This window comes from Nannobrachium achirus, assembly GCF_963921795.1.
Source record: "Nannobrachium achirus genome assembly, chromosome: 6".
Taxonomy (NCBI): domain Eukaryota; kingdom Metazoa; phylum Chordata; class Actinopteri; order Myctophiformes; family Myctophidae; genus Nannobrachium; species Nannobrachium achirus.
The window spans coordinates 45,645,281-45,671,810 of record NC_137815.1 but is presented as its reverse complement, the minus strand read 5'-3'; the positions used below and the strand labels follow the sequence as shown (position 1 = coordinate 45,671,810).

Sequence of the window (26,530 nt, the reverse complement as noted above, 5' to 3'; positions counted from 1 at the left end):
GGATATGACATAATATGATATGACGAGGATGGGGAAGATTATAGGCTTAGCGTCACACTACGCTGCTTTAGAGCGGAGTTAGAGGCCCCTCATTGCTCATCACAGCTCTGTGGGTAGAGTTAGAGTATGGCCCCAACATTGCCAACGTGACCGACGTGTGTGTATCTAAATTCTTTCTCAGGCGATTTAAAAGGCTAAACAAGATAAGTGTTAAATGGCTGCATGTTAGATAACATTATACAGTATAACACTTTATAGCAGGCTATAGATCTTAGATAGAAAGAAGTGTGTCAATATAATGCACTAAACTCTTAATATGAAAACATAATGGACTTTAATCACAGAACGAGGTATAAAAAACAGAGTGTGTGTGCACTGTGCGCTTTCAATGCATTACAGGTGTTTAGTATACTCTAAAACAATGCTGGTATTCTGTTGTTCCTGAGATACAGTCCTCACCTAACATGCTAATGTGTTCTCTCTTGACCTACGGTGTATTTACTCTGCCATTACAAAGAATCTTTCAGACCTGGATAAAACGTGCTAACCGTGCAACAACATGCAAGTCATAGTTATCTGCCCTGATACTTTTGAGTGCCCTGCAACAACAACAACAAAAATATACCAACTAAATCTTCACTTCATTCATACAACTTAAGTGTGTCCATTGCTTGCTGTTTGGGGCTATGTCATCACAGCAATGAAAGGTTGCTCCATGTTATAATAGTTGTCTGTTCCTACTTGTGTGTGCATGCATTCCTTCATAGTGAAAGTCTGCAGAGGAGGGCTTGAAGCCAATACACATGAAAGTCAGTTGAGTTAACCATGAGGTCAACACGTTAGCATTAATCACTTTAACCCTGTATACTTTGTTGATCCCGGGACCTATACTTTACTTTTCTCCTCCTTTTTTTAAATAGGGGCGCTAGGCTTAACTATAACTGTAGATATACTGTATAACTTAAATTCAGCTACAACATTTGGAGGTCAGTTTGGCAGCCAGGAAGTTGGTCCTAGAGAACAAGAGCTCCTTGTTCTCTCTCTCTCTCCAGAGTGACATCATTGATATATCGTCGTCGTTGGGTGGAAACCTTGTATGTCCAAAATCGTTCGGTTTGTATTTATAATCGATTTAAAATCGAGAAAATAGCCGATCTACAAGCACACAACGCCTTGCACCGTAGATCGCACTGTAGATCTGCTAATTTCAATAGTTTTGTGCGACAGTCTTGGATGATGAAGCAGGGCTTTACTTTATGAAACAAGAATTGACACAGTCAATATATAAGCTGGTCAGATGGAAAAAAAAAAGTTAAAAAAAAAAAAAAAAAAAAAATGTTTTTTGAAAAAAAAAAAAAGTTTTGGAAAAAAAAGTTTTTTGGAAAAAAAAAGTTTTGAAAAAACTCGGGCGTGCTCAAACAACAGTAATAACTGCGTATTACCTTACTGTACTTTACTGTACTGTATACTGTACCTCACTGTACTGTGTGTGTGTGTGTGTGTGTGTGTGTGTGTGTGTGTGTGTGTGTGTGTGTGTGTGTGTGTGTGTGTGTGTGTGTGACTTTTACTTATAACTGAGTACATCTACAGTGCAGTATTGATACTTTTAAGATACTTTTAAAAAAACAAGTGTAAAACATTTGAGTACTTTTTCCAACAGCTACTTTCCCCCATAGCCTGGAGGACTCCTGCTAAGTTTGCAGTTGCCTTAGAGCCTATTACTCTATAAATCTATCTGTGATGTCTGATTGTACTAAAACTAGCATGCTTATTAGGCAGTAGTGGGAAAAGTACTCGCATTCTTTACTTAAGTATCATGCAATACTGCAATGTCAGTGGAAGTCTTGTATTCAAAATGTAGGATACTTGAGTACAAGTATAAAAAGTATTTGTATTAAAATGTACCAAAAGCAGAAAGTACGCATTATGCAGAACTTAATGTAACCAAGGTGTTCAAATAAGTGTATTGATTGTAGGCATTTTCCAAAATCTTGTGGTATTTCACTGCTACATATCGTTCTAAATATATGCTTTCTTGTCATTTAGTACAATGAATGTGTTACCGTGTCTCTAGAAATGTGCTCATTATTGGTGAAGATACTAACTGTAATTCTCAAAGACTCGCATTGGTTCATTCAGCACATCGTTTTTGCTCTGTTTCATTTGATATTAAAATGCAACTCGAATTAATCTACTGTGTGGACACTGATCAGATGACAGGAAGAAGCAGCTCATCAATGAATGTACTTTGTGTTGCTTTTGTAAATTGTGTAGGGTACGATATTTTCATGACTTCACACCAAAGCCCATATCATGGTCATAGAGTTAAATCATTGACAACTTGCATACTCGTTCAGTTCATATGTTAATGCAGATGGTATGCAGATGGTGTGACACATCACCTACTACAGCCTACAACGATGCCCAGGGCAACACTGCATATTGTCTATAAATGGCTCACAGTTTAAATAACGTACGGTTTATTTGGACAATCATCTGTAACAGATGAAGTATAATTAAATACGACGTGATTAACGTTTGTTTGACATCCTCATCACAATTACATTGGATGCATCGCGTTGATTAAAGTGAATGGCTGCTATAGTTTTGCTAGTTTTCATCACCTAATCACCTTCCTTTCATAACCTAATCTCTACGTTTAGAATTGAAAGAAAAATAATGTTAATGTTAGTATGAAGCTAATTATAAAGCTTAAATGGATGATGATGTCAACAATGACTTGTGAAAATCAAAGAATGATAACCGATCTACAAGCAATCATACAAACATTTTGTACTTTGATGCCAATACTTTTGTACTTTTACTCAAGTATAGACCTCTCTTTTCTTCTGTTTCATTTATCACAAGCAGGCTGGCCACAGGCACTGGCTCAGTGTGAAGGAATGGTGCTCCCTGCTGGACAAAATATTTCATTACAGCAGTACAGGTCTGGCTCCCAATCATGAGCTCGGTGACCATGTGACATGGACAGCCAATCGGCAAATAGGTCCCCTAGGTCCCCTGAATGTCTCAGGACAATGTAATCTGTTTAAAGAGCTGGTCCTGCTGACCAGCTAAAAAACATGCAAATTTGAAACTTGGAGATACAAGGTGTCGACAGTGACGATATATTAGTCTCTTTCTACTCTCTAGTGGGCTTGTGTAGGGCTGTGTAAATCTTATTGTCCCACTGAAGTGCATCATCTGTGTGTGTGTGTGTGTGTGTGTGTGTGTGTGTGTGTGTGTGTGTGTGTGTGTGTGTGTGTGTGTGTGTGTGTGTGTGTGTGTGTGTGTGTGTGTGTGTGTGTGTGTGTGTGTGTGTGTGCTCTCCAGTGTGTGAGGTTGTCCAGACGCTGCAGCTGTGCTCCGACAGGGACCCCCGCGACATAGTTGGTGACCTATCAGTGTGTTTGGATGGCTTGCAGGTAGACCCAGAAACCTTCTCGTCTGCAGAGAAAGAACACGGTGAAGAAACACACACACACACACACACACACACACACACACACACACACATACACACACACACACACACACACACACACACGCACACTAGGGCTGAGGTATGGATATTATATGGATATTGTGATATGAGGCTAGATGTCGCCTGGCTGGTATTTTCAATATAAAAATCATATCCTATATTGTGAGTTTTGTCTTTAATTCACTTAACCCTAGTGTGCCGAAACGTTTGAATTCTTTTAAACACTAACTGAGAAATACATACACAAGCTTGAGACATCAAAATTAATGTGTCTTTTCCTCTGTTATTATATTGTAGCTGTTGTGCCCAATGGAAATGCAAGACAGAATGGGGACTCTGGCATCAGGTGTTGTACACATTGTTATTTCTGCACCTATATGGTTGTTTATGCTTAACTTGGGTTAAATATTAAGTTTGGTTCTATAGAGTGAGTTTCCTCACAATTCAGTGAACTTGGTGCGACATTGAAGATGACTCTGACCATAGATACTTTGATATTCTCCTTCAGGTCAAGCAGAGACACATCTCCCTCCAGTGATTCAGACGAGTGGGTCATTGTCCCTAACGGCCATGCTGTCAATGGTACGGGGTCTCCTGCCCCTTCTCCAGGGGTCTCCCAAGCCTCACGTCCACCTAGACCAGCCCGCCCCCCTCCTCCCACCCCACGGAGACCAACAGCCTCACCAGGTAGGATGAGTAATCTTTCACTCAGTGGATGGATTAATGGCATAGAGCTTAGGTACATCCCCTGCTGCAAAACATAGTTAAACTATCAAGAATCGTGAACTAATAAAATGTACACAATCAAAAAAATATATCTATGAAATATACATTATATGCCTAAAAAGGGGTTTTGATTTTATGGTTTTATGGTTTGTTGTTTAACCATTTAAACCCTACTTAGTTGACCAGGGTCTGCTCATTTCCCCCCTCTACACTAAATCTCTTTGCAATGTGACACTTTGTGAGCTTGTAGATCTGCTATTTTTGCTGAACAGGGACGGTAGGATACAATTCATGTGGCTAATCGAATATGCTTTTGCATCACTAGTGTGGGGGTAAACAGGACTATAAATGCATTAATCGATACCATCCTCTCCCCTTCCCCTCGTCTGTCGTGTGCTGTTCCTATCCCCCAGCTTCTTCCAGCAGCTCCTCCACCAGCGAGGTGAGTGAAGCCCCGGTTTCAGATGGCTCCTCCCAGGCCTCTGCCAGTGGGGGCTCAGAGCCACAGGACACCTCAGCTGAAGCAGCCAGCTCCGTAGCAGCAGCAGCAGCAGCCTCCGCTGCAGCACCAGTTGCAGCGGGGCTGCCACCAACGACGAACGGCCCTAAACCTGCAACTTCAACCTCTGCCTCTGCAACGGCTCCCCCTACAACGCCGGCCCCGGCCACTCCCAGAGTTGCACCCGTGGCCAACGGTCCCCTGCCTCCCGGGTAAGAGGAAACGTTTTTTATGTTTTCTTTCCCGCTGCTACTGATTCTACCTGAGCCGTTCAATCTTCACACGAAATCCCTGCAAATCCGCGTGAGTGCTGGCGGCACCTTCGCCAGCTGCTCAATTCAAAATGACTTTGACACACTCGAGCGATTTTAATGGCTACAGTAAATGTTTTCTCCCTGCATGACTCTCTGACTCCATTAACACATTCAGAACGGGTACACATTTTGTGTATCATTATTTTATGCTTTAACTATTGAAAAATAGCAGATATACAAGCTCACAGCGCGGCACCGAGTGCCGCGGCACGGAGTGCCGCGCTGCGAGCTTGTAGATCTGCTATTTTTGAAAAATCGTGAAAATTAGAATTTTGACCCGATTCTATAAGTGTCTTTTGAATCCTTCTAAGATTTTTTGAAAAACCTATGTTTCTATGTCAGCAATCTGGCCAGCCATCGTCAAAGAAAAGGTCCTTTTCACTTAATTGGAGCTCAGTTAGTCTGTTCTTGAGAGACTACTATGTCAGTGGTTCTCAAACCTTTTCATGTGAAGGACCCCCAAAATTATATCTATTTGGCCACGGACCCGCATCTCAAAATATTTAGTTCCAGGGACCCTCCAGAAGCAAAATTTGAGTTACAAACGTTCATTTTGAAAATACATATATTCAAAGATTTGCAAACATTTTCACGACTTTTTCAAAAATAGCAGATCTACAAGCTCGCAGCGCGGCACTCGGTGCCGCGCTGTGAGCTTGTATATCTGCTATTTTTCACTGGTTAAAGCATTCATTAATTCTAGGCCTAAATGGGTTAAACAAGGGCTTCTGCAAATGACTCCCATCAATATCCCACTGCTGGCTGTTTTTTTCTATTCTTTTTTTGCTGACTAAATGGTCTTTTCCTCTGTAGGTGGGAGCAGAGGGTGGACCAGAATGGCCGTATGTATTTTGTGGACCACATTGAAAAAAGAACAACCTGGGACCGGCCTGACGCTCTGCCCGCAGGGTACCTTTCTACTTCACTTCTCTTCTCTTCTCTGCCAAGGGTGTTGGCAGATCAGCAATATTAAGACATTTATTTTATGACCGCAGCTGTTCCTGGAAATTGGAGTGCCATAAAAAAAAAAAAAAAAAGAATCATCTCACCCGTAGTCGTGATCACAATATCCAGCGAAGCGATCATGCTTGCCATATTAGTCATAATAATGCAGGCTTACTTTGACATACCGTGTAGTTGTGTTTGGCTGGTCTGCAAAAATAGAGAGTTTGGACAACTTATATCACAGAAAAAGTTGACATAAACCTTTGCCTTTGCAATGTAACTCATTAGCCTGGGTCGACTATGCAGCCCAAATCTAATTCGCTATCCTGATTGGTCTGAACAAGGCTAAGGCATGTGATTCAAATCTTATTAGCTGCTGAGACTGCATAAAAACAATGCTACTCTTAAAGGGGAGAACCACCCATTTTCAATATTGAACTATGTAATTAATATACCTTGATATATAGGATTGATTTTCGGGTTTGGCTTGCAAAGTACACCGTGATAAACAGATAATGTCATCACGGTGTACTTTGCAAGCCAAACCCCCAAATCAATCCTCCAGTTCTAGGCAACACAGAAGGGGGGAGTGGGGGGGACTTTTTTCTTATTTCCACATAACAACTCAAAGGTATATTAATTACATAGTTCAATATTGAAAATGAGTGGTTCTCCCCCTTAACTCATTTTGTGCCCCAGAAATTAACGGATTAAAATGTCCAGAGTGCCTCTCGCTGGCTCCATAAACGGCCAGTCTCTTATTTTGAAGGCCAGAAGTCCATAGCTTAAACACTTCCGGTTTGACGTCATCGCGTCATTCACAGGAAGCGGTCATCGTCCACATGGTGTTGTGTAATGGCGGAACGGAGCTTTTCAACATGTGTTTTATAAGCGAGCATCTATTGCCATCCTCGCTTTGAAAGTGTTGTTTGGAGATAATGGACGTTAAAGATGAGATTCCCCGTCTGCCTCAATGTTATGGGATTACTATTTTGTTGCTTGTGGATCCGTGATGATGATAAATCAGCGAGGGAGATCGTCTCGGGACCTTCCGCGCATGTACCCGGTAGGATAACCGCCGTTACAGTAATATATTACTTTTCGCGAGACATCTCGCGATTGGCACTGCGAACATCAAAGGGAATTTCGCGAGATATCTCGGGAAAGGCACTAAATGAGTTAATATAGGCCCCAGATCAGATTTGGGCCGGATATGGGCCCCTTTATTCCCTACTAAGTTGTGCCCCCTCCCACCACCACCTGTCCCCTATAGGTGGGAGAGAAGGGTGGACCCCATGGGCCGGGTGTACTACGTTGACCACATCACTAGAACCACCACGTGGCAGCGCCCCACGCAGGAGTCAGTGCGTAACTACGAGGAGTGGCAGAACCAGCGCAGCCAACTGCAGGGAGCCATGCAGCAGTTCAACCAGAGGTTCATATACGGGGTGAGTGTGAACACGTCACAGACAAAGCGTATACCGTACCCAAGTATTCAATATTACAAATGATGAAGTACATTCACTTTTCAATATCAACTCATTGCTGTATTGACATTTCATTCATATATTTTTTTAAGTTTGCTTGCCAAAAGTCATTTCTTAAAAATGTAGTGGAGTCACAATATTTGAAATATAGCGAAGTGAAAGTCATGAGCAAGCAAAAAATCATGAGTGGTGCCTTTTATGAGTTCATTTCATTATGTCCCGCAAAGCTTGGCCAATGCCAGGCTTTGCGGGACATACCGACAGACTCATAGACATAGAAAGGTAGACGCCTCCTTCGGCTCTGGGGCATATGCATCGCTGGACTGAGGGATTCTGCGTCGCTTCCGCGTGCAGCGCTTCCACGTGCATCACAGAAACGGAAGTTAGTAGGCCAATCAGAGGCAGGTGGGGGCGGGTCTTTTCGTATGCAGCTGAGCCGTGCAACATCAGGAACTAGATGGAAACATGCCAATAAAGACGCGCTATGATTGGCCAGTAGTCACTTTGACTGGCAGCGGTCCCTCCGTTTTTCAGGACATCCAACCTCCAGTTGTTGTTACATGTCGCTCAAATGAACTGCAGCGGCGGATGAGGCGTCTAGCTTTTCATATCTATGGACAGACATGCGGACATACACACAAAGCCAGATGTAGGAGCGGTTAGCACTGTTCACTGGCTGGCTGACTCACTGGGCATGGGTGGATTCACCTCATGTTGTGGGGGCCTCTGCAGAAGCACCAAACATGTTGCATACGGTGCTTCCCACGCAAAGGTTGGGATTTATAACGGCAAATTGTATGGGAGAATGTAGGTTACGGTTCACAAAATAATTGTTTAGTTATGTACTGTATGCTATTATTCCAAACGTAGGAGACGGTGGTTGAAGGAGCGCTTCTTTTCCGTTCACGCGCGCCGAGGTTAGGGTTAGGTTTAGGCATAGTTTTACTGAGGTTAAGTTTAGGGTTAGAGTTAGGCATAGTTTTACTGAGGTTAAGGTTAGGGTTAGGGTTAGAGTTAGGCATAGTTTTACTGAGGTTAAGGTTAGGGTTAGGGTTAGAGTTAGAGTTAGGCTTAGCTTTTTGGGTTAGGTTTAGGCATAGAGGTTAACATTCACACCCGCGCGGTACAAGTGACCACAGCCGAGCACTCCAGACCTCCGCTCCAGCCAATCACAAGCCGCGCCTTCTAATTTATGTAACACCGTCTCCTACGGTAGGAATAATCGCGTACTGTATAGTGGCTTTGGGTCTCGTTATCACAGTTCTATACATGTTCGGTACAACAGAAAGAAAACAAATCCAACTATAAAATTCTCTGTCTAAAACAAGTAATATTGTTGACCCATGATGACAACATAAGATACAGTATAAGGAGCATAAATAACAGGGTCATGGTCTGAAATGGTTATGAAGTACAAAGAATTATATTAGAATTGCAGTTACTTTCTGTAGCCCACAATGCAAACTTAACAGTATTTGCTTTTGTTAATAAGTTGGGAAGCCGCTTTTTTATTTAATTATTTACCTTTATTGGTGCAGTCACATAGACTAACTAATGGTACACCGCAGAGGTGATATGATGTTGAGAATTTAGTTCTTTTTTATTCTTTTTATTTGTATTTATTTATTTATTCACATTCACTCCACAGTCATTTAAATGTTGCTGACTTACCTGAATAATTGAGTCAAAGTCAAGGTTGGCTAAATATCATTGTGTGGTTAATAAGACACGGATGGTTTTTAACTTAATTCATAAATCAATCTTTCCTCCAGGGACAATTTTCCACTGGACCTTTCTAATTAATCCATCTTTTAATGCAATGCTAACATATGTTCATTTCCCCTCTCTCATGTGGTCACACACCATACTGAAATGGATCGTGGAATCCAGTGGCTTACTTGAGAATCAGTTCCCAGTATGCACAGCCTTGATGCTGAACCCTCTCATGTGACATTGCAGGGTCCAGCATGACTGTGGTAATTGGTAGTTGTGTCCAGAAGGCTTTGGTCAGATCACATGTTTACTGCACACACAGTACCCAACGGAATTAAGAAAATAGCCACACACTCCTCCTAATAATAACTGACATTTATTTGACACCCCGATGTTTCGGTGACCTTCATCACGTTGCTTAAACGTTGGTGCATCAAATGTCACAGTTTGTATTAGGAATGAGGTGTGATAAAAAACAAAACACTCATTTGTTTACCACTCTGGATAAAGAGCGTCTGCTAAATGCCTAAATTGTAAAACAAAACAACCCCTAGTTTAATATATCCACGGTCTGCACCTCATCAGGTGCATGTTTAAGCGAGCTAGTAAAATACTCAAGAACCATAACCAGTAAGACTCCCTAATCGGGGGATATCAAGAACCATAATAACATTCAGGGAAGTTACAGCTTGATAGCTATGGCTTGTATAACAGACATCCAAAGGCCTTATTTAAAACATGTATTATAATTATGTGTAATAAAATAATGATATTCTATCTCATTTGCTTAGTATTGCCATTGAACAGGCACCTTCCCTTTTCTCTGCCTCTTAGCTCCAAGACCAGCTTGCAGCTGCAGCAAGCAAAGAATTTGACCCACTGGGGCCTCTACCACATGGCTGGGGTAAGCATGGTCGGCTATTAAGTGTTTTACATTGTTTCACTAATTGCGTCCGTCACGTCACACTTTTGTCCCTACACTTATCTCCGCCACCGTTGCCCCTATCCATGCCAAACTTTGCTCACACTGCCCCTGATTTCTCACATGGCCCTCTTCTGGCGCCACCATCAGGCCTATTTTTGCAAAACACATTTTTGGACACAGCTCCTACAGATTTTGGCCTAAAATCACGCAAAGCGCTACACAGTCTCTCTAAAGTCATGTCATCAACATAGATCTGTCCAATTTCCAATATTCCCTCCTGATTGGCTACGATTGCCTTCTAAAGTTTGTGTATGCGTCGCAACGTGATGGTCGCTTATCTCCCGATTAGGGAGTCTTACTGGTAACCCTGTTATTAGTAGGAAAACAAACCTTTAGACCTGCGAATAACCCATGAATGAATAATACATAAACAGTTAACTTTTATCTTCTAACTTTCAACTTTTACCATTTTATGTCCCAGAGAAGAGAACAGACACTAATGGCAGAGTGTATTTTGTTCAACACACAACTCGGACTACACAGTGGGAGGATCCCAGGACACAAGGGTGGGTACATTAATATCACCTGTGTTGCACTCCTCTCTGTAACTTAGAGACCCTGTTTTCAAACCATGTTCAAACATAGTGGCAAAGATTCTGTTAATGATTATTATTTATTTGTCTTCATTCAATATTCAATTCAATATGCCATGAATATAAGGTGATGGGATTGAAAGCTATGAACATGATGTAGGGGTGCCTCAGATGAAAATAATATTCATAGGGGTGGGCAAACATTTCTTGGGAATGTCGTAAGAACAGCTTCCGCTGACAGATTGTTATTCTCTCTCTCTCTGTGTGCGTGTGCGTGCGCGTGTGTGTGTGTTTCCAGGTTGTTGAACGACAAGCCCCTGCCAGAAGGTTGGGAGATGAGGTTCACGGTGGATGGAATACCTTACTTCGTAGACCACAACAGGAGAACCACCACCTACATCGATCCTCGCACAGGGAAATCCTCACTGTATGTCTGAGTTAAACAGTGATAAAATGAACACATTTTATATTATAGGCTTTTGATGAGATTTGATGTAGACGGGAAAAAAAAGTGGACCAATTATAGACCCCTCGTTCAGCAAAGGGGCGTCCGCTGGCCTACCGGTCCAGGCGCATACCACATAGGCTCAGTGTAGCCTGACAGGGTGTCGCTGGTTCGATTCCTGATCCCGACTACCTTTGCTGCGTGTTACTCCCCATCTCTCTCCCCATTTCCTGTCAGTCTACTGTCCTATCAATAAAGCCATAAAAGCCCCAAAACAGATCTCAAAAAAGCTTCAGTTGCTAACTCCTGTGTTGTAGGTCCCTAATTGACATAGCAATAGAAAGTTCCACTGCATCGTAGGGTTGGGGAAATGCCTCTAGTCAACCTCTGGTATAAGCTTCTAAACGGCATGCTTTTGGGGACAAGCGGGGGGATAAATTAATGTTGGACTTGGAGGTTATGTATCTGATGCTGCTTTCTTTATTATTGGAAGTTAAAGCACTTAATTGATTATCCTCCCAACCTGTTACAAAACTATTTAACTTTTCAGGTTTGAGATCATATTTATGTGTTAATAAGCACACATTGAAGTACACACAATTCCTATTTCTGTGATTTCCTACAGTGAGAACGGGCCCCAGATTACATACGTCAGGGACTTCAAAGCCAAAGTGCAGTACTTCCGATTCTGGTGTCAGGTAAGTGTCTTCTGAACAACATGCCCAATGATGTCAAACTATCTGCTTGTTGATTGACTGGTTTAAATTAACACCTTGAGATGTACAGTAGCATCTAGTCTTCGAGGGGGTCCTGAAAATACATTATGTACCCATTCATGTATTGCTTTCTTAGGTAATGGGTAATATGGCAGAAACTACCATCTTCATATTGACAAAACATTAAAGGAGCTATAGTCAACTTTTTCATTGTAGGGCCGACACTTTGTTTACATCCTAGTCTATAGACTAGAATGTAAACAAAGTGTCGGTCTGACAATGGCCAAATGATTATTTTATCATTATTTTACGCTTTTTGTGGTCATTTTTGAATTTTTTTACAAAATATTTTCGAAACATTATTTTTATTTTAGCATCCGTTTTTCAAGAAAAAGTTGACAATAGCTCCTTTAATCATAAGCCTTGTAGTTGGGATCCCTTTACAGTTTGCCACTTACAAATAAATGTGATTCGCCTGATGGGGCCGGCCAGTGGTGCAGTAGTGATTCAATGTTTGGGGGGTCGCTTATCTAGTGCAACACGCACACGTGATGTGTATACACACATGCACACGCATACATGTTCTCGCGACCCGCGACGCGACTGCATAAGAAAAGTAAACGTCTTTGACTACTTTTTATTTTTGTGTTTTCTAAATGTTCTGAATGAATGCCTTGAAACAGAGATGCTGCAAAAGGTGGTGATGAGATGTAGGCTATATAGCCTATGAAGATTAAAGAAATTATTTCAACTAACAGATGTAAATGTGATATCTACTGCATAGTACTGTGTTCTATCCGTCTGTCATTCAATGTTATATGAGATAGGCTGCATAAAGGTCGCTCTGGCTCGCCATGGTTCTCCCTCCTTCCAGTGTTCATAATCAATGAGGTGATAACAATAAGGATTACACTGGTACAGCCTATACCTGCCCCCACCTAAACCTGTTACGCTAAGTAAGTAGCCACGGTACTTTAGGCGTGACACAGGGCAAAAAAATAATATGGGTTGTCGGGGTCCCGCGACCCGAGACTACGGCAACTCTGGGGCCGTCATAGCCATTGACCTAAAAGTGTGAGTTCTTCCTAGTTTGAGCTGCCGGTATGACCCATTGTACATGTGAGGATGTCGTCTCGAGAATTATGTTTGAAAGTCTCGATGGTGTGTACAGTACATACAGTGATCCACTCGTCCTAGAGAGACTCTTCGCCCTCCTAACCCCCAAACTGTGGAATAAACTCCCGTTGTAATTTGAATCGCTTACAAGGTCAGCCTCCTTCCTCACCCACCAGTGCATCCACAGCAACACTCCTTCCTACCTCAAAGAACTCATTGAACCCCCAACCTCCACCCGCTCCCTCCGCTCTGGAAACTCAAACTCACTAAAAACCAAAAAGACAAACCCTAACCTCCGTACAGGGCTTTCAGCTCCTTTGCTGTGGAATGCCCTCCCTGACCACCTGAGAGCACCACAGTCAGTCGACGCTTTCAAAAGGGCATTTACCTAGAAGGACCTTTTGGATGCCCTATGTGATTTGACCCTTTCTTAGGTGATCACAAATGTGCTTTTAGTGTATAATAGGTGTGCACTGATCTTAATTTACTGATTCAAATAGTTTTTGACCATTTTAGTCCTTTTTAATCTTTCTGTTTGCTTTTGTTTTGCTTTTGCTTCGTTTCTTTGCCCTTTTAAATGTAGTACTTTGAGAGTTGTTTCAAATATAAAGTGTGTTACAAATACACATTTATTATTAGCATTACTGTAGCACTTGCCTACACCCAATGACCATACATGTAATTTGAATAGCTTTTTAATTTTTTTTATACATTTTCTACTGAATTTGATTGTTGATGTTGATGTATTGACCTTGCTTATTGTAAATCACTCTGGATTAAAAGCGTCTGCTAAATGCCTAAATTGTAATATTTTATTGAGGTTTTCATGCCTGTCTTTTTCTCTCTCGTTCCCTGTGCTTCTGTCTCTTAGCAACTGTCGATGCCCCAGCATATAAAGATTACAGTCACTCGCAAAACCTTGTTTGAGGATTCCTTCCAACAAGTGAGTTTCTCCAAGCTTTTATTATACTGCCTTAAGTCTTATTTTGCACAGATATGTTTTCATCTTAGACTTTGACTTGTTTAGCCATTTTCCAATCAGCTTAGTAAACTATTGGCTAAATTGCCTGCTGTGGCTGAGGGATTCCAAAATTCATGGGTTTTCACTGTTTTACAAGTTGAGATTTCCATTGAAATCATTTCCCACTGTGTTTCTTTTCTTTTCCTTTTTTCTTTTTCTGTTGAAAGATCATGAGCTTTCATCCACAAGATCTGAGACGGAGATTGTGGATAATATTTCCTGGAGAGGAAGGCTTGGACTATGGTGGAGTAGCCAGGTACGTGACTGTACTTAACTATTCAAAAATAGCAGATATACAAGCTCGCAACACGGCACTCTGCTATATTTGAAAAATCTTGAAAATTTGTGCAAATCTTTGAATGTATATATTTCAACATTTGTAACTAAAATATTTGCCTCTGGGGGGTCCCTGATACACAATATTTTGAGATGGGGGTCGGTGGGGGTCCTTGACATGAAAAGGTTTGAGAACCACTGACATGGAAACACGCGTTTTTCAAAAACCTTAGAAGCATTTAGAAGACATAAATAGAATCGGGACAAAATATTCAAAGACTTTGAATAATTTTCACGAATTTTTCAAAAATAGCAGATCTACAAGCTCGCAACGCGGCACTCAGTGGCGCGCTGTGAGCCTGTATATCTGCTGTGTTTCAATAGCTAAAGCATAAAATAATGGTTAAAGTAATAATGCGTTCATTGATTTACTCTGGGCTCATCCTTACAGGGAATGGTTCTTCCTGCTGTCCCATGAGGTGCTGAATCCCATGTACTGTCTGTTTGAGTATGCTGGCAAGGACAACTACTGTCTGCAGATTAACCCCGCCTCTTACATCAACCCTGACCACCTCAAGTACTTCAAGTTCATTGGACGCTTCATTGCAATGGTACACTTCATCATGTGTCGACTTATCACAGGGCTGATAGCTGCTGCTAATTAGAGTGGCTCAGATGTCCTGATCCAATATTATTGGAGGATGAGGGGAAATACAATTGGTAGCCAATAACGGTCAATTCTTTTTTAGATGGTTGCACCCCCAGATAAAACCCAACTATATTTATGATATCTACTTCTAAAGTACAGCTGTTTTAAGCAGGCCTCAAATTTATTTAAGGATTTTCATTTGGAAGAAATGTATAGAAGATAAATATTGGACTTGGAGGTTATGTATCTGATGCTGCTTTCTTTAGAATGGTTAGTTATCACACAAGTGTAAAAAACTATCATTGCAATCGATCAATCCATCCCTGGTGGTAATGTTATTGACACGTTACATGTTGAGTGATCACAAACTAAGACGTCTTGCACTGTCTGTTTCTAGGCGCTGTTCCATGGAAAGTTCATTGACACAGGCTTTTCGCTTCCCTTCTACAAACGTATCCTGAACAAACCCCTTGCTCTCAAAGACCTGGAGTCCGTAGACCCAGAATTCTACAATTCCCTCATCTGGATCAAGTACGTCTGGGCATATATTGGTTGTAGCTACTGTACTGTATGTAGTGAAGTAATTAAACATCGCTCTGTGATTATGGCATAACGAATCCACAATCAGACATGATTTAAGCCTAAGCCTGATTTATACTTGTTTGCGCTCAGGTGTCGCCCACCGATGGTGAATAGGAATAGAACTAGGTTGATGATGGTGGCAGTCTATGGAATAACAGCTTCCATGTCGCTTACAATGCCATCCTCTGTTTTGCAGAGATAACAACATAGAAGAGTGTGGCCTAGAGATGTTCTTCTCGGTAGACAAGGAGATCCTGGGGGAGGTAACCACCCATGAGCTGAAGCCTGATGGAGGGAACGTTCTCGTCACGGAGGAAAACAAGGAGGAATACATCAGGTACTGTCTGCTCTCACCCATCTCAATTCAATTCAATTCAATTCAAATGAGCTTTATTGGCATGAGAAAACATACGTTTACATTGCCAAAGCAAGGGTCAAAATATAATAAAAACAGAAAAGGGGGAACATGTATTGTGTAAACAGAGCTATGTCACATTTTTCACTATACATGTTATATATACAGGGACAAGCCTTTTGGAACAAATAGCAGCAATCTTTTGTTACTTCTCCCAAGAGAACATAGGAAATGGTGTTATGCATGTTGATTGTCTTAACCACTTAAACCCTCTATACTTAGTCAATCTGACAAGCTCAGAACGTGTCACATTGCAACACGTTGAGAACTTGTAGATCTGCTATTGTTGCCGAATGTTCGCTCCCGAGAAAATAGGCATGCTGGGGTTCACATGGTTAATGAACCGCCTCTGTGTTTGCAGATTGGTTGCTGAGTGGAGATTATCCAGAGGAGTGGAAGAGCAGACGCAAGCTTTCTTTGAAGGCTTCAATGAAGTCCTGCCTCAGCAGTACCTTCAATACTTTGATGCCAAAGAGCTGGAGGTACACAGCTTTGGACCTGGTGGTTGTAACAGGGTTCCCACGGTCATGAAATTCCTGGAAATATTTTGAAATTAGAAAAATATTTTTCCAGTACTGGAAAAGTTTTGGAATTGATCAAGGGTCCTGGAAGGTCCTGGAAAAATAGCTATGCATTGTCTTTGGTTATTGATTTTGTTAATACCTCTGAAATGACAAATTAAACATTGGCCAAATTGTCAAAATTAGAGGCAGAAATTGCCGTGTTATACAAAAGTCCTCTACTCTTAGTGCTCGTCAGGGTGCCCGGGTCCCCAGTTCAAATATGATTATTTCGTGGGTCACGGCCTGAAAAGCTAGAGAACCACTGGCATACACTACCTGTCTTTGGGCATTGCGCATAGGAGTAAGCGACTCGTTATTGAGCTGAATTATTGTTATATAGTCCTGGAAATCGGGTTAAATATTCTGGAAAAGTTTTGGAAATTAATTGGTAAAGATGTGTGGGAACCCTGTTATAATCATGTGTTGCTGTCAGGTGGAAACCTTGTACGTCCAAAACCTTTTTTTATTGTTATTTATATAAAATTAAAACCTTTTAGATTATAGTGTAACGAAATAGGGTGATAATTTAAGTTGAAAGATGGAGATGCAAGGTTTCTGCCCGATAGCAACGAAGTGAATTAATAACAAACTTTCTGCATTTTTTCTTCATACATGAATAGAATAGTGTTGTAGTTCATTCAAAAAGACTGTTGACATAAATAATTAGGAGTGGCTGCTTCACAGCTGTTTTCATGTTCAACAGTATTAAAACGTCATTAGGGAACTCTGCGTATCTTTGAGAACATTTGAGAAATGCGTCTCAGGGTTATTTTCACGTCATTATGAAACATTGATTTTCATTATGAACACAGAGAATTGCAGTGCACTGCATAAGTCCCTTGAACAAACATATTACCACACTCCTTCTGCTTCCATATTGCTGTTCCCTACCACAGTACACAACATAATCACATCAGTTACTGTCAACAAACTATATGACAAGTAGGGGTGTAACAGTTAATCAAACTAATTGATTTAATCTATTCAAAAAGAATATCGATAATAGATGATCATTTTGTGCGACACCATTGAGCGACAAAAATAAATACATTAAAAACATGCTTTTCGATTACTCAATCGATGGTATAGTCGTGAAGAAAATGATCTATAGTTGGAGCCCCACAAACAACAAACAAAAGGTCATCGCTCTCACAAAGAGTGTACATTTAAAGGATTTTTTACAACAAGGGTTCATATTTTAGATTGTAATTAGAGAAAATAAAGATGAGTGATAAAATGTTTTCATTTACTGATTTCTATTGTTTTAGCAATTTTAAAGACCTTGATTTCAGTGGTTGGGGGCATGCGTGCAAGTGACTAAACATGTCTTTTTAGACACAATAAGCCGGCGATTTCTTTACAGAAACACTACTAGCCCCCATAAGTCACACCAATCGAGAACCCCCACGTCCAATGGACAGGTGATGCCATCTTGTGAGGGTTTACAACAGCTATTACTTTCAATGGTGTGACGTCATGTTGTCTTTCTGTATAGGTGATGCTGTGTGGGATGCAGGAGATAGACCTGGTTGACTGGCAGAGGAACACCATCTACAGACATTACGCCCGCAGCAGTAAGCAGATCCTCTGGTTCTGGCAGGTTGGTACTAACCTCAGGCACGCACGCATTGGTTCTCTTTGCAGCCCTTTAACTCATTTGCTGCCATTTAACAATACCTTCGTACTCTCATGCCTCCAGTCTCCATAGACTTCCATGTAATTCATAGTGCACGGATCATGCACACCCATGCCGAGATAATGCACCACGTGTGTCCACATTGCTCACAGCTTTCAAACAAAAAAATCCGAATGGAAATCCGTTCAGGCATTCATGAGATAGCAGCCATTATGTTTTCCTAAAATGTAAACAAAGATGGCTGCCATGTTTGAAAGATGGGGTTGCTATGGGGATTAAACATGCAATTTCGCGATTGCTATCATGCCTACTACATTTTTTGGGGTCAAAAAAATTTTTTTTTGAAAAAAATCTTTTTCTTTTTTTTCTTTTTTCAAAAACGGGAAATTTTCGGGTTCTACGGGCATGGCAGGGCGGTACAACGGGATTTTTTCGGGATTTTCGGCCATAGCAGCAAATGAGTTAATCTGTGAAGCAACATTGTGACTTTTAATATGCAATTCCGTACACCTCTGTGTACGGAATTTAGGACTAAAATACACACACCTTTCAACTGGATACTGGATTTACTTTTTTTTACATGTAATTAATTCAGAGTAGAATACAAATCCCCTAATCTGTACCTAATTAAAAGAATGTCAAAGTCAAGCCTTGGTGAAATAGACTAATGGGAAACAACAGGGTTTTAAAGGGGAAAATATACCTCTAGGCCATTTGTGTGAGTTTGCTGCCCTCTAAAGGTTAAGAACTATAGAAGGGTAAAAAGTTAAAACATGCCAGGCTACTGCTAACCTTAGTATACTGAAGTACTGTAAGCAACAGCTGCAGATAATCACATTGATAATGGGTGGGTTAGATTTAGGTGTGCTAATGTGCAAGCGTTGGCAATAGTGTTGACTAGTCACTGCTTGCACATTGGCACACATAAATCTAACACACCCATTGAGAACCGTCAATGCCAGCATGTTGGCACGCCTTAGTATTAATTTTGATATATGGTTAATGTTGAGAATGTACCACTTGGCTAACATTGGCGTCTTTTGGCAAATTCATGTTCGTTGTCCTTCATAAATATAGAAAATGGAGGACATTTTGTCATATTTTTACCTTTCTATATTTTTAACCAAGCAAACAAAACCCTTTTTTTTTTTTTTTTTTTTTTTTTTTTGGTTTTTTGAGCGGTGGTCACACCGTCTCCATAGCGTGGCCGTGTGTGTAGGTATGTATGTTTGTTTGTATGTATGTATGTGGGTGGGTGGGTCTGTATGTAGCCTCAAGCCTGTGGTGTAGTACCTTTTCTGACCACACATGTTAAGGGAGGGGCGCTGTTGTTCAGGCCAGGCCCCACACACACACACACACACACACACACACACACACACACACACACACACACACACAGGCCCGAGGGGAAGGGGGGAGGGGGGGGGGGGGTTGGTGGGTAAACCACCGCTCAGTTCACACGGGTGTGATTTTATGCCTTTATTTGATAGGATAGTAGACTGACAGGAAATGGGGAGAGAGATGGGGGATGACATGTGGCAAAGGTCGTCGCATCATAGCCTAGTATGTGGTATGCGCCTTGACCACCAGGCCAGCGGGCGCCCCACAAAACCCTTTTTAAAGATGGAAAGAAATGCCTCACCTCACAAAACTTGTTCAGCTTAAGAAGTTAGTAATAATAATGTATATCCTGTCTATGTAGCATTAGGCCAGTAATCTTTTATTATTATAACTTTACTTTAGTGTGGGATTGTGAGTATTTTGCCTTTACTTAGTACAATAACTGTGTATAACATGTGTATAGCTCCTATCACAGGTTGGCATCCGATTGGGCAATTTCCCTTATTCATTATATAACATTCTTTGACAATTAATATGCTGACAGTTGGGGTAGGAAGGCATTTTATGTCTCTTAACAAAAGGAACTTGTTTGACAAGCAATTTTCATAGGATGTATTATATTTAAAAAAACTAGTTTGCCTATAGCTTTAACAAGCTCAAAGCATCACTTGACCTATCACCCTTTTAACAGTGATTTCTATAAATGTTCAAGCTTTGCAAACTAGAATTAATGTGAAATAATGTTTCCAGTTTGTCAAGGAGATGGACAATGAGAAAAGGATGAGATTGCTGCAATTTGTCACTGGAACCTGCCGACTTCCTATGGGTGGCTTTGCTGACCTTATGGGTATGTCGTTCAACTGGAACACACACACACACACACACACACACACACACACACACACACTCACACCCCTTCATATTAAAGCAGAATAGTTTTCTCAATTGATCTTAAATCATTAACATTAACCAAAAGCAATTTCACTTTGACCCATAGGGGTCGCCACAAATTATTACATACAGAAACATACAGTTTGGACCAATCTCATTATGTCATGTGACAATGTAATTGGCTCGCAAAGTGATTGGAATGTCCTATAAAACAATATATCATGATCATGCATTCAACTCCAAATTTGAAACACAATCTTTCCCAATAGATTCCTTGGGTCCTGGCGGCAACAACCCGCAACTTGTGTCGGCACGCTTGTTTCTGTGTGTATGTACATGTATTTATTTATTTTATAATTCATACAGGGAGCAATGGCCCCCAGAAGTTCTGCATTGAGAAAGTGGGCAAAGAGAACTGGCTTCCAAGAAGTCACACATGGTAATGTTGTGGATTATTCTTTCTATTAAAATTGTTCAGGATCTTTAGAGCCTCCTTGTTGGAAATCATTCCACTCCATTTACTGTATACATATCTACTTTTGACAAAATCACGAAATGGAAATCAATTTTCTGTCACGTTTGTCTACACCAGCTTTAATCGCCTGGACCTTCCTCCTTACAAGAGCTACGAGCAGTTGAAGGAGAAGCTGATGTTTGCCATAGAGGAGACAGAAGGCTTCGGCCAGGAGTAAGGCAGAATGGTAGGAGGTGCAGGATGGAGAGGAGGAGGAGCGACGCGCTTGGAGGAGCCACGTCCATGCATGCAGCCACCAGCCTTCTGAATCTTCCTGTCTTTTTGAAGGCTCAGGCAACACTACTGTTCCACCTGGATGGAGTCTGTTTCTGTGCCATGGATCTGCTGCTACACTGACGGCTAGACATGCAGAGAGGCAGACTTGACACACAGCTCTTCAACCACTATAAAATAGCCGATCTACGCGCTGTGAGCTTGTAGATCTGGTATTTCCTAGCCTAGGGACGGCAGGTTGAAAGTGGTTAGTTGCTGTTGTGTTTTCAAACGCAGTAGGATGTATCACCCATTCTTGGCCTTCCGCATCGATTCCTCGATTCAAACTGCAGGAGTTCACTGACACTTTATTGTACTCTCACCTCCCAACTGTGTGACTACCCCCCCACCCCAATCCTAATGGGTTGTCTGTCTTAATCTCAGCAACTTCAATAACCTTGGGAGAGCCACCTTGTCTCACCTAGTATGCACTTAACTGTCTACAGCTTATATTTTGAGGAGAGAAAATTTGTGCTTGTTGAGTGATTTTGTTTATCATTTCCCAAATCCACAGCAATCTGTGACTTCATTATACCAATACTTAGATGCTATATTGCATCCATGCATCTTTTAATTTTTATTTATACATTTTGTTGTTAAATTGTGTTAAAAAGTGTTAATTAGCTCTATATTCCCATAGTAATCATTGCTATATAGTGTTTAAGTAACAGGGGTCTCCCCATGAAGAAAATAAGATGACAAAATTGGAACTGGAACCCTATCAAATTGAAGTGGATAAATGGGTGCTCTCTCCTAATTGGATGAAATTGGTTTACCACCTAAAAATGTATTTTCTGTTTATTATAGAGCAGGAGAACGACACTGAATGGAAGGTTTCAGACAAACTGAATGTTTCATTTGACACTCAATACAACTAGCCCTCGAATCACTTAAAACCTTACTTCGAAAATTCTAAACAACTGTCAGATGAAGAACAAACATAACGGAGCTTACGAGTGCATCACCTGTAAGAGATCTTCGAGAGAGAGAAAAAAAGATTCTAATCCATTAAGTTTTTTACCTTTTATTTTCTACTGGCTCTCTTTTTATCACAGAAACAATCATGGATTTATGTGTGTACCAGTTCATCAGGTGTAGAATATTACCCATCAATTTGACTCTTTACACTGAAGATTTTAAAAGTTAGATTTAAGCTACAATCCTGGATAAATCCCAATGAACAAATCATAATCTTAACCAATCTGAATTCCAATACAGTGTTGCTAGCAAGGATTTCTTTGAGAATATAAAGCTTTAACCTTTTAACAAAAGACCAAAACATATCACTTGCAGCACCTTTTTTTGAAAATCATTAAGAATATACAGTGACAGAGTTAATTGCAACGTCGCAGCCAACAAGCAGAAGATACACTGTACACAGTAGCAGTACTGTCAAATAGTCTTCAATTCCTTGTCTTTAAGTCATTGGTACATTGCAGCAACATTAGATCATCCCTTAATGTCTTATTGTTATTCATTTTGCTTTATGGTACTTGGTCTGCTTAACGTTTAACAGATATTGAAGGTTTTCTTGAGTCACAAACAACTCAGTACAACTTAACTAGCAAAGCATGCTAGTTTGGCAGTAACAAAACTAAATATTTCTGCTCTCTTTTTGCAAGTTTCCAAGCAAAATAACAGACAGAAACAGTAAAAAAAAAAAGAAGAAAAAGCTCACCAGTCATTAGGTAGTACTAAGGCTAATTACAATAGGTAATGTTGACATTTTGATCTGAATGGAAGGAATAGTAATGTGCAGAATATACGGGATCATGGTGAAGATTGAAGTTAAACAACACTGAGACCGTAAGCCTCAGGTGCATATTTTAACACACTAAGTACATTACACCGAAATAGCAACTAAAACGCTGTGAATGGAGTGAAAATACCTTTTCAGTCAGTGCATGCATGTACCTCCTAGGTTTGACAAACAAGAAACTGGCCTGTGTATGTGGTCCTTTGTCTTTGGACAAATGGGCCGGTGGGTAGATTGGCTGTTGGGAATATTGTAGCAGTTTCTTCATTTAATTTTGGTAGTTTCAATGCGAGCTAATTTCCTTTTGATTTACTAACTTTATAATGCTTTGAAATCTTTTACCTGGTTTGCACATTATCATGTGAGCAGCAAGATTGTTGCGAATGTTAAGAGAGGATATATTTTTATGTGCAGTAGTTTTCTAGAAAAAAAGGTTCTGTGACCATAATATAGCAATTGTTGTTAAATCAATGATTTTCTTGTTTGATAATAATTCACACATTTTCAGCCCTTTATTGATTCAAGGCCCAAACAGAACAGCGAGTGCGTAGTGAGTGGTATATTTGCGAAACAGGGTTAAGTCTCATGATTTGACAAACCTGCTTAAAAAATTGGTCTATGCACACTTGTGAATGGACAGCGCTACTATCAGGAAAAAGAGACATTTTAACAGGTTTAAAAAATCTCAACAAGCAAAGAATTTTACTGATGAAGTGGGCACAGTGACAGTGACTCATTTGTCACTTGACTTATTAGACCTCACTTCACTATTCCCGCTGAATGGTATCTGTTTTTCTGCTTGATGTTTAGAAATAAGTAGGCCAACAATAACTCAAATGAATCTTACCTGTTTTATGTGCTCAATGACATTATGTAAATAATACATTTACTAAGTCAAAAAAAAAGTGTGAATTATCTTAAAACATGGCCCATATTTATTCTAGTCCAGGACCCATAGCCCTCTGATGTGTATAGGCGTAAATTGAGGATTAACATTTCATGGACTTGCTCTCAAAGCGGCCCTAGTTTTATAGGGTATTTAGCATTATAATTTGTTTGTGCAGTTCATTTATTGTCCCAAATTATGTCTGCTGAAATCAGAGTTCAGCAAATAACTGTGAAAAGATTTAAAAGAAAAAAAGCCCTTTGATTTGTTTTAGATCCTGACACATTAAATCACATTCTGCTTAACCAAAAGTGGCGGTATTTATGTAGACACTGTTGTGTGATGATAATGGTTCGTTCTTCATCTTACTAAGACAGTGGTAAAGACAAGTCTTAACTTGTACATCCAAAACACGTTTTGTCACTGTGGCTTCTGAAGCATATCTTTAACAAGTGAATGGGTAACATTGATTTGATGTAATACATAGTAATAAATGTCTTATTACTGTGTATCTATGCAAAGTCTATACATAGTGTATATATAATTATAGATATATCGTGGCTAAGTATGAACATATAGCCAAAACAAATAATGTAATGGAGAAGTCGAAGTAGAACTGTTGAATGACTCTGAACATCGAGCTGTGTAATATGTGAACGGTAAAAATGACTGCAGAAAATGGAAGTCAGCTTGAATTTAGTGAAATTCACTTTCACTTTGAAGATTGCATTAAATTACCCAAAGGCCCTATTTCAGTATTTGTGGAAAACTTATTCCCATGTGTGTGTCAGCCATGATGCTCAATATCTTTTATACTAACAAAGTGTCAGGATATCACAGCAGGGCAGATATTTTATTTCCTCAACATTTGTGAAAGTTACATACCGGTATTAATCTCTCAGAATTCGACCCCAATCGAGAATACCCTTCTCTGTCTGCCTTGTGTGTGTATCCCTATGTACTGTATGTATGATGATCATCATCGAGAGCAGGTGAAATTCCATTATGTGAGAGCGCTAGTGCTGTTAACGTGCATGTGATTGCTCAGGTTGGTTATTCGATTAACCACACATGTATGACCGTACAGGGCAGTCACTTTTACAGTTGTCCCTCTGTCAGGACGGAAGACCTCCTGGACCGCAATGGACCTGCATTGTTGGTTTGAGGAGTGCTTCCATCTGGTACCTATTCTGAAAAGTCATCGAATGAAGTCCAGGTCATAGAGTCCCAGTTCTGTCAGGAGAGAGACCGTTTCCAACTCAGTGACAAAACATTCTACATCCGCTGAAAAGGATGTTGCCAGCGAAGAGATTGAGGTTGCCCCTGATTTTGAACCATGTATTGGATGTGGCATGTACTTTAACATGTACTGTTGGGCAGAAGCCAGACAAAGGTGCAGCTTACTAAGGAGGACTGTTCCATACAGGAGACATTCCTCCCTGCTCGTGATCTCACTGCTTCACTACAGAATTGTGTACACAAACTGCTGTTCAATTAATATTCGATAAATAGACTCTTATATGCATTGTAAGCTATACTGCTGCTCTGCCTTGTCAAGAGTTGACTGTTGAGGAACAAAAATATATATACATCGACAAAACTTAATTCAGTGATTGAAATCTGGGGCTGTTGTTGGCTATTTAACAGATAACGCATAATAATGGCACCTTGACTTTTGAAATGGATGATTAACCACTTGAAATTGTTTTTAACAATGCAGTGTTCCCAGATCATAGGGGAATTACATTTATAGAAATAGGCAATATATTAATACTTTTATTTCAACTGATTGCATTGTAAATCATGTTGATGGCTTAATCACTGTATTTTGTTTTGTCAAAGCTTTTTTGATAAATGGCAGTTAATGGTTGGATACTATTTATTTCTTAGCGTAATGTGAAAAGGATGGGTCCTTCATGTAAAATGAACTTGATTAGGAAATAAATCATTGGGTTACTGGAGCCTACTTGTGTCCACAATAATTTATTATTATTTATTATTTTCACTTCATGAAGAAAGCACCAAATGTCACACCGCAGAAATCACATTAGACATTTGTTTGGTTTAAAATTGTCAGTGGGCAATCTGTAGTGCAATTCTGTTTGAATGGGATGGGGGTGGGCAGAGCCCATTGGTATTACTTCACTTGCACATACTGTATATATTGATACATGCATACCCTCATATACAATTATGCATAGAGACACACACACAACACGTGTCAATGTACTGTACTGTGAGTGAGAGAATGTATGTATGTGCGTAAGTATTTGTGTACATGTGTGTGATTATGTAGGCTTACTGTATGTAGCCGTGTGTGCGTGCGTGCGTGCGAGTGTGTGTGAGAGAGAGAGTTTAAGTATGTCTGGATGCTTTAGGAGCAGCCTGAAGGCAAGACCTAAGGTATTGCAATAATCCAAGCCAGCTAGATGGCATGGGTTTCTCTGTTACTATCTGGTTCAAGAAAGTGAGTGACTATCAGCCTGCATGCTTCAGCACACTTGAACACCCTCCAAACCTTCAGACTCATGAGACAAAGGACTCAACAAAACAAACACCATCTGGCACTAAAAACATGACCACATCACTCCTGTCTTGGCCCTACTTCATTTGCTCCATATTCATTTTGGAATTGATTTTAAGGTTCTGTTATTTGTTTACTAGTCCAAAAAGCGTTTGTGAGCTCATTAGTACTTTAATAGCAGGCTACGTATTAGTCTACTATTCAGCATTTTTGCCATTATCCTCTGACATTTGTCCA

At 40.4% G+C, this 26,530-nt stretch overlaps 1 protein-coding gene across 1 annotated transcript in view; it reads left to right on the top strand.

Annotated features, from left to right (window-relative positions):
* The window catches only part of LOC308286265 (E3 ubiquitin-protein ligase Itchy-like), a 35,716-nt gene extending 10,009 nt beyond the window's left edge, over window positions 1-25,707 (top strand). Inside the window, exons 5-24 of the mRNA XM_080727249.1 lie at window positions 3,334-3,465; window positions 3,782-3,830; window positions 3,993-4,171; window positions 4,624-4,921; window positions 5,837-5,932; window positions 7,242-7,416; window positions 10,003-10,072; window positions 10,575-10,659; window positions 10,985-11,113; window positions 11,757-11,829; window positions 13,835-13,906; window positions 14,152-14,240; window positions 14,712-14,871; window positions 15,307-15,440; window positions 15,688-15,828; window positions 16,268-16,388; window positions 17,965-18,069; window positions 20,200-20,296; window positions 20,707-20,779; window positions 20,933-25,707. Coding sequence (XP_080583375.1) covers window positions 3,334-3,465; window positions 3,782-3,830; window positions 3,993-4,171; window positions 4,624-4,921; window positions 5,837-5,932; window positions 7,242-7,416; window positions 10,003-10,072; window positions 10,575-10,659; window positions 10,985-11,113; window positions 11,757-11,829; window positions 13,835-13,906; window positions 14,152-14,240; window positions 14,712-14,871; window positions 15,307-15,440; window positions 15,688-15,828; window positions 16,268-16,388; window positions 17,965-18,069; window positions 20,200-20,296; window positions 20,707-20,779; window positions 20,933-21,032 — 2,378 coding nt within the window. The 3' untranslated portion in view covers window positions 21,033-25,707. The remainder of the gene's footprint in view (window positions 1-3,333; window positions 3,466-3,781; window positions 3,831-3,992; window positions 4,172-4,623; window positions 4,922-5,836; window positions 5,933-7,241; window positions 7,417-10,002; window positions 10,073-10,574; window positions 10,660-10,984; window positions 11,114-11,756; window positions 11,830-13,834; window positions 13,907-14,151; window positions 14,241-14,711; window positions 14,872-15,306; window positions 15,441-15,687; window positions 15,829-16,267; window positions 16,389-17,964; window positions 18,070-20,199; window positions 20,297-20,706; window positions 20,780-20,932) is intronic.
* The last annotated feature ends 823 nt before the right edge of the window (window positions 25,708-26,530 follow it).